Source organism: Apus apus, chromosome 2 (genome assembly GCF_020740795.1).
Source record: "Apus apus isolate bApuApu2 chromosome 2, bApuApu2.pri.cur, whole genome shotgun sequence".
In the NCBI taxonomy this organism is placed as follows: domain Eukaryota; kingdom Metazoa; phylum Chordata; class Aves; order Apodiformes; family Apodidae; genus Apus; species Apus apus.
In genome coordinates, this window is record NC_067283.1 from 137,348,081 (window position 1) to 137,363,712 (window position 15,632).

At 35.9% G+C, this 15,632-nt stretch overlaps 1 protein-coding gene across 2 annotated transcripts in view; it reads left to right on the forward strand.

Annotated features, from left to right (window-relative positions):
* The window catches only part of ZFPM2 (zinc finger protein, FOG family member 2), a 305,791-nt gene that overhangs the window by 64,560 nt on the left and 225,599 nt on the right, over positions 1 to 15,632 (forward strand). For both annotated transcript variants that reach the window (XM_051611559.1, XM_051611558.1), the window contains one exon: positions 10,474 to 10,575. In XM_051611559.1, coding sequence (XP_051467519.1) covers positions 10,474 to 10,575 — 102 coding nt within the window. The remainder of the gene's footprint in view (positions 1 to 10,473; positions 10,576 to 15,632) is intronic.

Below are 15,632 nucleotides of genomic sequence, written 5' to 3' on the forward strand. Positions count from 1 at the left end.
TTTTTCCTTTTCAGTGGATTTCGTGACAGATTTCTACCTCTTTTGCTATAGCAAGTTGAAGTAGGATCAGCATAAGGCAGCTATACCATAATCACTTTGAGCTCAATAAGGAGATCTTTACAGGCAACTTTGTTCTTATTTCTTAACGGGATTAAGAAGCTCAGCTCTTTAAATTCTTGCATATAACACTGACATTTCCAGGGTGTGTTTGGACCAGGGAGTTCAAAGAGAAGGAATAAAAAAGAAAAGCCAATATGACTTTGTTTTTTACCTTGCTGGAGGAGCTGTTTGTGCAAATCGCCTATAAGCTTATTGACCTGAATCTTTGACTCCTTGTTTTCTCTGGATTTGGCTGGAGTGTAGACACTGATAGAGCACTGATAGAGGTGATTGCACAGCCCTCGGCTTTGCTTGGCACCAGACACCCCCCCTCCCTGCGCCTGACATTATCTTTCCCTGGTGATACTTCTCCCGGAGCTCATATTCTTTAAAACTTTTTTAAAAAATTAATTCATTACATTTTCTTTCAAAGTAAATTAAGGACAGTAATTATTTTTGGTAAGCAGACAGGAGAGGGCATATGTGTGTGATGATGTATTTTTATCTCCTAGGATAACAAGAACCTGCATTAAGAACTTGCAGTGCTCCTCCTTCCAAAAATACAAGTAACTTCTTGTAACATACATACAAGTGTATGTTTGTGAACCTATGTTGGATTCTTATGTTCCCAAGAGTGAGGGTTCCTATATGTTTATCTGTATCCAATTCAGCTGAAAAAAACCTGAATCCTGTGCATCTTCCATACTTTTTGTCAGATGCTGCATATGCACAAAGGAGGGGGGTTCTTTGATAATAGTCTTTGAAGGGTGCTAAATCAGAATTAGATTGGATCCTGGGAGGATGAAAGGAGACCTTTTTCTTCTGAACATGAGCATTTGCCTTGTGCTTTACCTCTCTCATTTTTTCCTGTTACTGGAGCCCAGAGGACCACGTGTTTTCTTTCTGGAAGAGAAAGGAGATATCTGAAAAGGCTGGAATGATTTTTTTCACCATTCACTTGAGAGCGTGGAAGGGCTTCCAGAGTAACAAATATGAGATTGTCTATCCTGTACTCTTTTCTATTTACTTCTAACCTATGTGTAAACATCTTGGGTCATATTTTCAGTCCAACTGAAATCCCTGTTGGTATTACTTTCACCTTGAGATGAAAATTTGACCTGAGTTAGACAAGCAAACCATTCTTTTAATAAAAAAATTCAATAATTGGTCATCAAGCAGAAAACTGTTTCTAAAAAAACCCCTGGAAAGCTATGTTTCAAGAAGTAAATACATATATCCAAATAAGAAACATTATTTTAACTGCACAGAATTATAAAGTGAGAGAAACACTTAAAACAGCTTACTCAACTATAAGCAGTTTATCAAGGCAACTCCAGCCTTTTCAGTCAGCACATTTTGGTTTTCATAAGAACAATGAAATTGTGAATTCTATCACAGCTATGAGGCAGGGGATTATTTGGTTACAAGTAGTGTAATGTCCCCTTTCTAGAAAGTCACAAAGTTTGAACTTGGATTGGCTTGAATTTGAGCTCAAATTTGACAGAATATGCATTGCAAATTAATAAGGTAATCTTTAATATATGAATTGCACAAATGACAAAGTTCACCACATACTTGGTTCATGTTTACTATACATATGTTACTAATTTTATTTCTAATGAAGTTCCGTTTTACCTTTTTTTGTCTAATTTGGTGCTCTTGACACAGAAATTCTGAATATTTTGTGGACTTCTGAGATGTTTCCTGAAACGCTGTTTCCCCAGGTCTAAAAGCAGAGTTGCTCATAGGCTGTGTACTGTGTAAGTCAGCAGTGGGGATATTGGCAGTAATATAACTCTCAATTAGAGAAAATAAATATAGCAAATGCCACATTTAAGACATCTTTGGATAAATATTGAGAAATATTATTGATGGATAGATTGTTGTGGATAAGAGAAAAAGAAGCATTTATTTATGACTCGTAAGTTTTTTTCTTGAATTTGACTTAGAAATCTAGACTTTTTTTGGAAACCATGGATAATACAGCATACATAGAATCATAGAATGCTTTAAGTTGGACAGGGTCCTTAAAGATTCTCCAGTTCCAAACCCCCTGCCATGAGCAGGGAAACATAACTCCAACGACAGGAAATCGGCTGCTTTTGACATGGAAGCACCTGGAGTGTTGATTATTTCAAACAAAAGCATCAAACTATTTGCAACAAGGTAAATTAAAATTTCGCGTTGTAAGAACAGGTACATATTCCTTCTCATTATGTGGCAGTGTATGGAAATTACATGAAAATGGGATGTGTATATGATAATGATTTCAGCTGTATGTTGTACAGTGGGATTTTCTTGGGTGAAAACTTCTCAGATGAAATGTTTCTGCAGTGGGGAAAAAGCAGAATTGTTATTTAATTAAGTTGAAATAGGAACTTGCAGAAGAGTCTTCAAACTTAGGAGTTTGAAACTTGCTAGAGTATCTCAGAAGTCATCTCTTGGTTCCTATTTAGGGTGTTACAGAATCTCTGTTAGATTGTTGATTTCCATTTAAATAATTTTGAAAATTATACTAAGCAACAGTCTTTGTTTAGGGTTTCTAAGTATCTTAAAAAATCTGCTTCTGCTGCTTTTCTGATCAGGTGCCTTGAGCTGCATAAGCTTGAACCCCAGGTTAGTACCTTACTATGTTCTTGTATTTGAAGTTTTAATGGGGGAAGATTGAACAGATGCAAAACTTTTTTCTTTTTTTTTATCCTTTAAGTCTTTACAAGCTTTTGTGTACCCAGTGTATCTGAACAATACTAATTTGTAGTACTAGGGCCACTAGTACTAGTGCTGCCTAAAAACTACCATAAATATATAACTAGTTAATAGAAGGAAAGTCTGGAATGCAATTTAGAGAATGCTTGTATTGTTCTGCAGGAAATACATGTGAATAAGTGATCCTTGTTTTGAGAGGACTTAAAAAGAAAACAGTGCAATAATGAGAACATGCTACATATTTAGAGAAAGGGGAAGGCCAGACTCAGTCTAGATGAACTTACTGTACAGCAGTGTCTCATCCCAGGAGGAAAGTGCCATAGCTGAAGTGGTTTAACACAATCACTGTGCTGAAATGTCATTGTACCAAGATGTCATTTTGTTAAACAAAGTGGTGGTTTTAGTATGAACTAAAATAGTTCCTGTACTGCTGTTTTTGAGAGTTAAGAGCTTGCACACAGGTAGGTAGGTATTCACAGACATGTGCAAAGGCCTTTCCTAAAAGTTAGAATAGAGACAGTGCATTATTTCTGGCACTTGCTTGACAAATAATTTTAAGAGTGCTTAGGGCACCTAGAAAAATGCAGTTATTTCAAATGAGATTTACCCCAGGAGAAATTACTATTATTAATTAGCGTGACAGAAAACAATAATTGCTTACAAAGAAGTGAAGTATTAAGATGATTGATATATTCTGAAATAAAATGCAGTGGATTAACATGTGCAACTGCTGGTTTCTTTCAGGTACCTTACAAAATTAATCATCTGAGGGCCAGATTTTGCTCAAACTTACTGTATTTATAGAATGTTTCAGCTGACTTTGGTGGGCTTCACTGAAATGATTTTTTATATACATTAGATGAAGCAATAACAAAATCTGGTAATGAAAGCACCAGATCCTCTCTCTGTCTCTCTGTCCTTGCAAGGCTTGTAGGATAAATTCATTTGCATGGCACTGTAGCCCCTGTAATAATTTACCTTGTAAATACGGCAAACTATGGAAACGTCCCTCCCAATTTATTTAGTATCTTTATTCTCAGAGTTCCATTTCCAAACCAAAACCTTTCTTAAAGATTTGATTGCATTGTTTATGGGTATCAGTACCCAGAATTTTTTGTATCTGTGGAAAACTTGCATTGCCATTTAAACTAGAGACTTCTACTTGTTAAATGTGTATGTAGAAACCTTTAAAAAATGGTCATCCATAGGAAGAACAATTAAGTCCTGTTAGATGTAATTGATATTCTTAAGAATAGTGTGTATTGCCAAAAAATAAGTTACATTGGGTGAATTAAGTACGTTGCATTTGTAATTGAGGTTGTATATGGTTTGTTTCAAAGTTACTGGTGTTGCTTCTGAAGAGAGGTTCCTGGCAATTATTCTTAACTTACAGTGTGTTTCTTAAGATTCAAGGGAAAGATTATCAGTGTGTGTAAGCTGCATTAATATTTCTAGGCACTGCAATAAAGCAATAGCAAAGCCAGATTTTTCGATGCTAATTTATAGTTTCTGAAGCTCTGGCATCTAGTTCATATGTACAGTCTCAAAATTCTTCTTCAGTTGGATCTGCAGTTACTGCTTCTGTAGTATGAAGCAGAAAGAAGGAAAGAGCCCCTTTCCCCCAGGTCCCCAAGAAATCCTGCCCCTCCACGACCAGTCACACTGGCCTGTTAATGTATATAAGTTTATTTTCCCTGCTGATTTAAAGTCTACGGTGAGTGACTCCCTAGGTCTCTCCGTTGAGTCTGTTTTCTCTTTTGGCAGTACAGAATACTACAGGCTTTGTAACAATTTATTCTGAATTGATTTATTATAATTGAGAAGTGATGTTTCACTCTTAACAGCTGTATTAGGATGTTAACAATTTAAGTTTACATTTATGCTGGCAGAAAGAGCACAAAGTGAATTTCAAACTTTTAATGTTCTCTCACTCTGACAGAAGCTGCAGTTGTGTTGTTTGTAACTGGTACAGTCCTTCACCCAAAGCTATTTTGTCTGATGATAAAACCATGAGTGTATGAAGCTTGCACATTTTTCATCTCTTTTATGACCTTATCTTTTGTAAGCGGCTTCTGTGAAGGTATCCTAACTATAGGAAGCACCTGGCAAACATGCATGATATCTATGCTGTGATAAGCAGTTGTGAACAAGAAAGTAGATCTGTCAGTTCTGAACTGTTCATTGTTAAAAATACCTTGTTGATTTAGCTGATTGCAAAATACATTATAGAGTGACTAACAGCTGCTGTAACATTCCTGGTGAAGAAAGTTCAATAGTTACATTGTATGAGACTTCCTGTAAGAGCCTAATATTGATAGCAACAGTGTGGATTAAAACAGCAGGGTTAAGAAGAACTGCCAACCCATGTGCTTCTTTAAAATGCTGCAGCTACTTGAGGTACAAGCTGATTAAGTACAAATTGGGAAGTCTTTAATTTGTTAAAAAGATTAAAGTGAAATTACTTGTTAATATTCAAGTCTCTTTTCCTACTTGTCAGTGTTGTCAGAGATGTTAAAGTTCTTCCTTTTGGGTTTCTGGTAATGTTTCCCACAGTCTCTTTTACAGTATTCAGATTCACTGACCGGCTGTATCACCCTGAATTACTGTGATTTAGTATGTTCACTTACATCTAGTGGATAAACACTAGGATATTAAAAAACATACTTAAAAACTTTGAACTGTTTTTGAAGAGCAACAGAAAAAGCTAATGCTGGTAAGAAATATAAAGGTTAAGATGAACATTCTTTTCATATTAGAGTATTGAAGTTGTTTGAATAAGGTATTTTTTCTCTTCGTTAAGCAGTATTTTGTGTATTCAGCACTTCAACATAAGGCAGAGATTTGCTTCACCTAACTGGAGCTGCCTAAAGATAGGTTCCTAGTGTAAGCTGTCAGTTCCAGCGAATGATTAATTTCAACTGTCTCAGACCCCAAGATGGGTATCTCAGACATCCTCAAATAGGGTGAGTCACTGTGGAAGTTTCTCTCTTCCCTGTCCATTGGAACGTCTACATAAATAGTCTGGACTAGTTTAACTTTCATACATCTAAGGTTAGAGGAGATGATTTCTGCCCAAAGTGTAGCATTAATACCAAATACACAGAAATAGCTCAAAGTCCAGTAGGCTTAATTGACTCATGACTGAACGTATTATATGATGTTAGAGATTCTTGTAGATATGAGTCTTTTTCATGTGATATTGTTCTTTTAAAGGAAAGAATTTACTTACTGATCGTAGTTGCCAGAATGAAAAACTTAAAACAGAAGCAGGCTTTGCTTCATTTCAGAGCATTTATCATTGCCAGTACTTCTGTATTACTCTTTGGTGTTGATGGTAAAAAGCAGCGAAGTGAAGAAGTAAGCATGAGAAGAAACCAAAACAATGGGATTAGAAAGGAATCAACAGGTTAGTAGAAAAGTGAGTGGTACATCTAAGGCAAAAAACACTTGATTTGACTTAGAAGAAAGAAAAAAAATGATGTTCTGGATCTAGTTAATGTCTACACCTGTAAATCGAAAACCAAAATAATCAGTTTGAAAACAAATACAAGAAAACAGTCTTACTGAAACTGGAAAATAGTCAATGACTGAACAAAAACAGTAAACAATGGCAAGAAAATAAATTCTGTAAGGAGAGAAACTCCTTTATGCTAAACAAATGTTAGCTGCTAAAGTAGCATTAAGGAAGGGGAAAGAAAAGAAAATAGCTTGAGAGATGTGTTTTGTTGTCAAGTCTTGTTCTAAGCGTCCTTTTGGCTTCTTAAAGTTGCAGTGTCTCTAGCACCAAATTGATTGACTTGGTTGTTCATTTTCAAATAACTTTGACTCTCAGCTGAGGCTGGGGTAGACTTGCTCCACTGATGGATTCTGAGGTCCACAGTAATGCACCATTTGTTGGTTTCACAAGCAGATTTCTTTAGCATGGAGGAAAAGTATTATGAGGGAGCAGCAGAGATCAGTAGTATGATATCTCCGGGGTGTAATCATGGACTTGGTAATTGGTGAATAACAGAAAAAATCAAGGAAAATAATTGAAAATACTTCTAGATGAAAACAAAGTTTTCCTTAATGTAAATTCTACACATTTTGTTCTACTCTGTTTGCACGGGACGTATTCATTCATGAAAACTTGATTATAAAAAAACATGTAACGCTATACTTTGTGAAACACTGAAAAAGCAAGTTAATGAAAAGATAAGCCATCTGCTAACATGTATTTTCAGATTTTTCCTCATCTCCCAAATACTTAATTACTGTGTGCTGTAGGTTTTATAACTTAACTGTAATTCTGTCCTTCTTTTGCCCTTCAGCCCAATCTTTTCACATAAGTTTCTCCTCCTCTTTTAATTCTGATAATTTTGTTTGTTTGATGTTCTGGTTGGTCGCATTGATTGAAAGAATGTTCACATTTGCATGCTAACACCAGGTTTGCATATATTATAACCTGGAAAAACTTTTATATTTTGGAACTAAAATTTGTCATGCTTGGGCTCTATCTGAAATAATTCTTATTATTAATACTTTTTTTTTAATTGTTGTTGTTCTGATTTAGTCCATAGAGATCGATCCTTTACAGCAGAAGATAAACATTTTATCTATTAGAAAAATTCCATGCAAAGAATGTTTTAAGAGTTTGCTATGGTGATTATACAGCTTGAATTAGAAACTCATAATCAGAATTGCCCTTTCTGTGAAATACTTTTCAACATTTTGGAGAAAACGATTTGATCTTGCCAGGTTGGAACCTTGGAAAATTGTCTTTTGTGTCTCTCCAATAAAGAGCAAGTTGTTGCAGCCATAGGAATCTATGAAAGCAGAAATATGAAGATAAAAATACCTGGTAGATTCTTCAGTCCACCCAAAAAAACCCCAGAGCTCTATTTTTTTTACTACAAAATAGGGTAGATGGTTAAAAAAAACCAAGTAATTGCTAAAACTTCTTAGAAAAAAACTTACAGCTTTTTCAGCATATGAGTATTTGGGGTTGTTTTCTGAAAGGTAACTTCAGATTGAACTGAAGCATGTGAACTTCAAATGCCTGGGCAAAATTACACAGTGTGTTTAACAGAAAAGTTATACTAGATATTCATGATTCTTTTAGCTTTAAGCACCTATGAATAGACCTGACTATGTTTTTAGTACTATGAATACACTGAACTTTATTTTTGTTATCAAAGTCTAGAGCGAATATAGTATTGTGTTTTTCAAGAAGTAGTTTACCGTGCTCTTACACTTAGGATTTGAGAAAACTGTTTTGTTTTATGAATGAATGCAAGGAAGAATGTGTTACTTATTACAAGACATTACATGTGCCCATTAAGTTAATACTTTATAGTGTTTGTATATAATCATGTACTTGAAAACTCTGGGTCACAATCTTATCTGGTATAAATATAGCTCCAGTGATAACATATGGGGATCTGGCATGGTTTGTTGTAATCACATTTCTTTACCTATGTTGCTAATAAAAGCTTTTGTTATCATGAGTGGGGAAAAATTACAAGCTGCTCTTTCTTGCTCTTCTATTGTCAAATCAACAGTCTGATTTTCAGATTCTAAAATACACAACATTTATTTTTTAGTGTTGCCATTTCTCTGTGGGACAGTTTTTTAAAAAGTTTGTTTCAGGATTGCTAAAAAATTTAAACCATAATTTGATCCCATTTGAATGATGTAGTTAAGTGACAGAATCACAGAATCACAAAGGCTGGAAAAGACCTTTAAGATCATCAAGTCCAGCCTATGACCTAACACCACCAGATTGGCTAGACCATGGCACTAAGTGCCACATCCAGCCTTTCCTTGAACACATCCAGGGACGGTGCCTCCACCACTTCCCTGGGAAGTCCATTCCATTGTCTAATCACCTTTTCTGTGAGGAAGTACTTCCTAATATCCAACCTAAACCCTAAACCTCCCGTGGCACAGCTTGAGGCCATGGCCTCTTGGTCTTGTTGCTAGTTGCCTGGAAAAAGAGCCCAGTCCCCACCTGACTACAACCTCCCTTCAGGTGTTTGAAGAGAGTGATAAGGTCTCTCCCCTGAGTCTCCTTTTCCCTCAGCCTATCCTTGTAAGATTTTCCCCTCTAGTCCTTTCACCAGCCTTGTTGCTCTCCTCTGGACCTGCTCCAGCACCTCAATATCCTTCAGGTGAGGGGCCCAGAACTGCACACAGTACTCAAGGGTGAGGCCTCATCAGTGCTGTGTACAGGGGGAGAATTACATCCCTGCTCCTGCTGGCCACACTATTCCTGTTACAAGCCAGGATGCCATTGGCCTTCTGGGCCACCTGGGCACACTGCTGGCTCATGTTCAACCGGTTGTCAGCCAGTACTCCCGGTTCCCTCTCTGCTGGGCTGCTCTCCAGCCACTCTTCCCCCAGTCTGTAGCACTGCCTGGGGTTATTGTGGCCAAAGTGCAGGACCCTGCACTTGGTCTTGTTGAATTTCATGCCAGTGGCCTTGGCCCATCTACCCAGCCTGTCCAGGTCCTCCTGCAGCTTCTTCCTACCCTCCGGCAGACCGACACTTGCCCCCAGCTTGGTGTCATCTGCGAACTTACTGAGGGTGGACTCAATCCCCACATCCACGTCATTGTGTTGACTTTTATTTTATTTTATTTTATTTTATTTTATTTTATTTTATTTTCATTCTTCATAGCATCTCCCTATGCAAGATTTTCTTGGATTAATTAGTAGGTAAAAAAACCCCCACAAAAAATCGCAAACTACAAATGCAGTAACCTAGTGGCCTGGATAAACCCTTGGAGATGTCATAGTTGGTGGCCTATTTTCTGTTAATACAGGAAGCCCTCAGCATCAATGCAATTTTTTAAATGGTTATTTCAAAGTATTTTTGCATGGATCTTGCCTAGAATATTTAACTGAAATTATTGTGCTTTCAACAAAGAGTTCTTAGAAAAAAATAAATTTTAATATCTGAAAATTCCACCTTATAATAATTTTCTGTGTGTCTTATATACAACCTTATAGTGGATTGTTACTGACGACAGGCAGATGTTCCCTGGTGCTGCTGGATGGTGGAAATTCTAAAAATCATCTGAAATGTTGCAGTTCTTTAGATAAAGCTTGATAGGGAGAAAATTACCATAGGGAATTCCTGGTAGATTATGACCTTTAAGGGCAAATTCTTTAAATACTGAGATGCCACAGAGTAGATCTCCAATAGTTGCCTGAAAAGGCAGAATGTTTAGTGGACCATATTTTTCTACTGAATGTCATTAATTCACAATGCATAAGAAACAGCTAGGTGTCAATTCAAGAAAATACATAATTGAAACCATATGTTCCTCAGGAGTAACAAGCTGATTTCTTTCTCTCATTTGTGCATATGAACTTAATTACTTGTTGTGCATTGGTTTACAGAATTGGGTGCAAGTTGTGATTCTGTTTTTCAAACATATGGAGAAAACACTAAGATTTATCTCTCCACAGAACTGGAAGGATTGGTTACTGAGGGTTTCTTTGTATTACTGGGAACTCACAGATGTTTATGTGTCTAATAATAACAATTAAAAAAAATTCTCTCTGTTTACAAACATGCATATGTTTTCACTTATGGATGTAAGAAGTTGTTTGGATATTGCAGGAGCTCTGCGTAAAAGTCACTATTGAAATATGTCAAGACTATTTCTTTGATTGTTTTTACAGGCAATGAAGAAGGCATCCAAGAGGCAGCAGAATCTGAGGGCGATGCAAAGTTGGAGAAACCAGGGCAGCTTGCTGGGGAGACTGAGGATTGGGATGGACCAGGTAGGAAAAAGCAACTGAAAGCCAACAGCAACTTCTTAAACTAGATTTTAATGTTTTTAAGTATCATTATTGTAGTAGATGTGTTATGTTTGCATCAATTTTTAATGGACTGCTTGCTTTGTGATCCTTTGGAGTCCAGGATATTGCTGGATAAGTAATAAGGTGAAGTTTTTGAGTAAAAACCAGTGTGAACTATTTGATTTTGTAAATGTTTCAACATAAAATGCCCTACCTACCTGCTTGATACAAAGGAAAATGTTTTTGCTGCTTAGAATTTTAGATTTATGAATTACGTACTCAGTTCCATGGTTGTATTAAGGGAGAAGCTTTTCTGCTCTGTTTTCTGAGCCAGAAGACCAACCTAACAACTGTGTCACTTTCAAACTTTGTGCCTACATTTAACAACATGTTGACCTTAACAAGTAGGTATGGCATCTACTGACCATTTGTTTTTCTGTTTTAGCCTGATAGAAATAATTTAACACACCTGATCATTGATTTCAGTTGAAACACAATCTCTTAGATTGCAGTCAGTAAAGTGTCAGAACTTCACATTAAAGCAGTAATTAATGGTAACATTTTCTGTTATGCACAGTGAAGATGGGGCAAGTGTAACGTTGCTAAGATACAAGATGTGATGATCATGTGGGAATACTTTGCAAGTACCTGTTCAATATAAATATACATATAAATATGTGAAACCTCTGTTGTACCGTAAAAGTACCTAAGACAAAGGGCTAAACTGTATTTCTCAATCAGGCAATTCTGCAGTTGAATTCAATGTAATGTTTTCATGGGTATGAACTCTAGAATGGGCCTTAAAAATCCATTTTATTGACTATATTTTAAGAGTGCTCTTGCAAAATGTGCATCTGAAGACAAACATGCTCTCAGAATAGCTGAGAGCTATTTCCATTTCTTATGGAAATTTTCCCTAAAAAAGACCTATGCATCAGAAAAGTGTTCCAGAAGTGTTACACCAATAATTTATAATGCATTAGTAATATTTCATTAGAAAAAAATGTATATTTCAATCACATTTTCATCCTTGCTTGATTTTGCAAATTACTGTATGCTCTTCATGAAGAGAAGAAAAAAACTAATGGTGATTTTCTGAAACCAGTAGCTGGAAAATATAATTCAAACAAAAATTAAGACATAATATAGGCAATTGTTATGATTTAATTTAAAATGTTTTTAATGATAATACACAAATAAGTTGATATGCTATATGAAGCACTATGGTGTTACATGAAAATAAGTCTTAGTACCATAATACACTACAGTACATTTGAAATAATAGAAAAAGATATATTTGGATGTAGCAGAATGTCCTTTTACAGCTTCATAGTAGACTTAAAAGCTATCAGTGATTAATGTATGACTTGTTTTTCATTTCATTACAAATAAACTGACATTGGTCATTTTTTGTTGCTTTTCTGGTTTTAGTGTATTTCAGCATAGTTTTGAATATGCATTTTATGTGGCTATTACTGTTTTTTATATGAGCTATTTATACAAAAGTTTCAGAGATCTCTTTCATGACAGTATGGATTAAATGGAGTATTTTTTATTTTTATTTTATTTTTATTTATTGAGAAAATACTTTCAGTTAAACAGTAAGATGTGTGTGTCATATTTATTGGTAGCTTTGATATGGGATAACATGGAAATCAAAGCTGAATGTGGGAAAATTGCTTTTGATTTGAGGAAACTGATCACCACCGATGTGAAATAAGCAGCTCTTTTATTTAAATACTGTTTTTTTACAAGTATATAATACGTATGAAAAAAATAATGGGTACATACCACATGCCATGAACTCCATCACCCATGCTTTCTGAAGTGAATTTGGTTATTTATTTGTACAGAAAAAAAACAACAATCAACAAAGGATCATTTTTGACTGTTTGGTATAAATATAACTTCTTTCAGACCTTTGAAAATAAAAAAAAAAGCCCAGCATGAAATATTTTGCTTATTTTGGAACATTTTACTACAGCCTAAATAGGGCCATTATAAACTTTTCTTCAACAACTTTACCAACTTTTAGTAGAGGTTCTTCCTCAAAGGGTAGATGACCTTGCAGTCTTTGTTACCTGGTCTGTCTGAGGTCTCCTTACTGAGATGAAGCTCTCTCAGAATCTGCCAGTGACTGTTCTGCATGATACAAGTTGCTGTCAACTGATAATGGGAACTGTGACAATTCAAGGATTCATATAAATATTACAGCTGTTATTTTAATAACTTTTATTTTTTTAGCACTAAGGGAACATATTGTTACTTTCAGAGCCAGTACTTGCCAGGCAATGAAATTCTGTGAGTTATTCATTAGCAACAACTTACTCACAGATGAGTCAAAATTAAGCCTTTAGCATTAACTGGAATTTTATTTTGTTTGAAAATTTGCATTGTTAAATGGTTCACATGGATTCTGAAGCCTTTGCAATTAGAATATTTTTATGAAGAAAAATCTGAAGTTAAATGTGCTGTAGCTTCAAAGAATTTCTGCTAAAGCAATCCTTCAGATCACAGTCTTGTGACCTTCACTGACCATCAAGGAACTGCAGAGATAATGCATAGTCTGTATAGTCACTTTGAGTGTTACCTGAATGTTTTTTAAACTATCCTCAGTTTCATTGGTTTTGTCCTAATTAAAAAAAAAATCTTAATTATAAGACTCCTCTGAAATAATGGAAATTGAGGTCAGTAAACTATGTGTGGACACACAGTAAAGGACCTGGTTCTTTTTCCATTATAGGCAACAGCAACAGTCTAAGGAACAGAGTCTGCAAACCAAGACAGGGCTTAAACACATTTTATATGAAAATACTTATTGTTCAAACATGAGAGCAGAAATCATTTTACAACCTTAAATATACTATTTGCTATCAGAGTGTTGCCTTGATACATGTAGATGCCTATAGTTCTCTAGCCTTTGTATTATTGCTAGGACATCCGTGCCTGTGGGGCCAGCCATCAGGGTTTTAACACATAATAAAAGGCGTATCTCCTCCTGTATGTCTTCTGCAGATCATCCATCACATGAGAGAATGGGATCATTCCAGTTTTTATTGGATATCTGTTCTATGTAAGAACAAAAACCACCTAAACTTGGGAAACTGTGAATGAAATATCCTGGAGTTTACTTAGAAGAGAATTCTGAAAAACCAAAAAAATCATAGAATCATATAATAGAATCATAGAATGGTTTGAGATGGAAGTGACCTTAAAGATCATCCAGTTCCAACTCCCCTGCCTGGGCAGGGACACCTCCAACTAGACCAGGTTGCTCAGAGCCCCATCTAACTTGCACTTGAACACTTCCAGGGAGGGGGCAGCCACAACTTCTTGAGCAGCCTGTTTCAGTGTTTAAATCCAAGTTGAAAATGAATGGGAAAACAGTGGGTGTAACCAGATGCTAGGAAAAAATGAAGAGAAGAGAAGTCACTAAAAATCTACCAGTAGCTTCATTAGTAACAGTAAGATGACATTTTAAAATGTGGTAAGAAAAAAATAATTAGTACATTGGTATTGATCTCTTACAAGTTAGGACTCTTAATAGTTACTGGGTACAGGAAAAAGAGTGGAGTAATTTAAGTATTTCTAGTCTGCCTGAAACTTATTTTTACTTGAAGTGGTGACTGTGCTTCTGTTGATCTGGATAATGACAGGCTTGTCCACATGACAGTGGTCCCATTGGAAATAATGGGCTAAATCATGTAAGATCCTTTTATTAAAGAGGGATTAGTAAAATTGCCAATCCGTATAACTTTATGGAAAAAATGTATCTTGTAAAATCAACTTTATATGTAATAGTGACCTAAATTATATTAGTTCTTTGCAATGAGTTTACAATCCAAATCCAAATAAAATACTGAATAATTGGTAAGAATTGCTATTGCTGGATCTTAGGAACTTGACATGTTAGCTGCAGCAAAATTTTAGTTTCAGTATAATTAAATGTGAAGTCATGTGCTTATGAGAAGGTAATAGAAGTTTTACTACAGAAAGCAGTGTGTCCAAAACAAGTCTTGGGATTTAGTGAGTCATGATTGAACTCAAAAGGTAGAGTCATGGCTAAAGGATATGTTTAGGTTTCCAAATTATCTTGCTTTTCTGGTGTTATGGTTGGCATAACTGAGTGCCACCCAGGTGCTCTCACTCTCCCTCGGTGGGATGGGGGGAAAAATCAGAGAGTAAAACAGAAAATTTGTGGGTTGAGATAAGGCAGTTTAATAGGGAAAACAAAAACCAAGCAAGCAAAGCTGAACAAGAATTCATTCACTGCTGCCCCTTGGCAGGCAGGTGTTCAGTCATCCTGAGGACAGCAGGGCTCCATCATTTGTAATGGTTATTTGGGAAGACAAATTCCATAACTCTGAACTTCCCCCATACATAACTTCAGTATGTGCTGACCATGACATCATATGGTATGGAATATCCCTTTGGACAGCTGGGGTTAGCTGTCCCAGCTGTGTCCCCTCTTGGCTTTTCTGCACCCCCAGCCTTCTTGCTGGTGAGGTGGTGTGAGAGGCAGAAAAGGTCTCGACTTTGTGTAAGCCCTGCTCAGCAATAGTTGAAACACTAGTGTGTTGCCAGCAGTTTTTTCATCACAAATCCAAAACACAGCACCATAATAGATACTGTGAAGAAAATTAACTCTACTCCAGCCAAAACCAGTACATTTGTTAGCAGTCTTTTTTGATCCTGAAGCAGGGTTCCACCCCCTGCATTCACACTTCAGGAATTATGTTAAAATTTGAAAAAGGTTTAGAGAAGAGCCACTAGAATGTTGAAAGGACTGGTATTATGAAAAGTGTAGGTTCCTGTTTATTTTATCAAAGAAAATATTAAAGGACAACCTGATTACAAACTACTTTAAATTCAGAGTGAAAATCTGATAACAATAGGCACCTCGTTCTAGCAAAAGTATCAGAAGATTAAATGGACGTTGAAGCTCCACAATTTCAGACTCAAAGAAGAGATTTTAAGTGCTTAAAAGTTAATTATTTGAACATTTTATGAAAAGTAATTTATATGTCATTAGAAATATT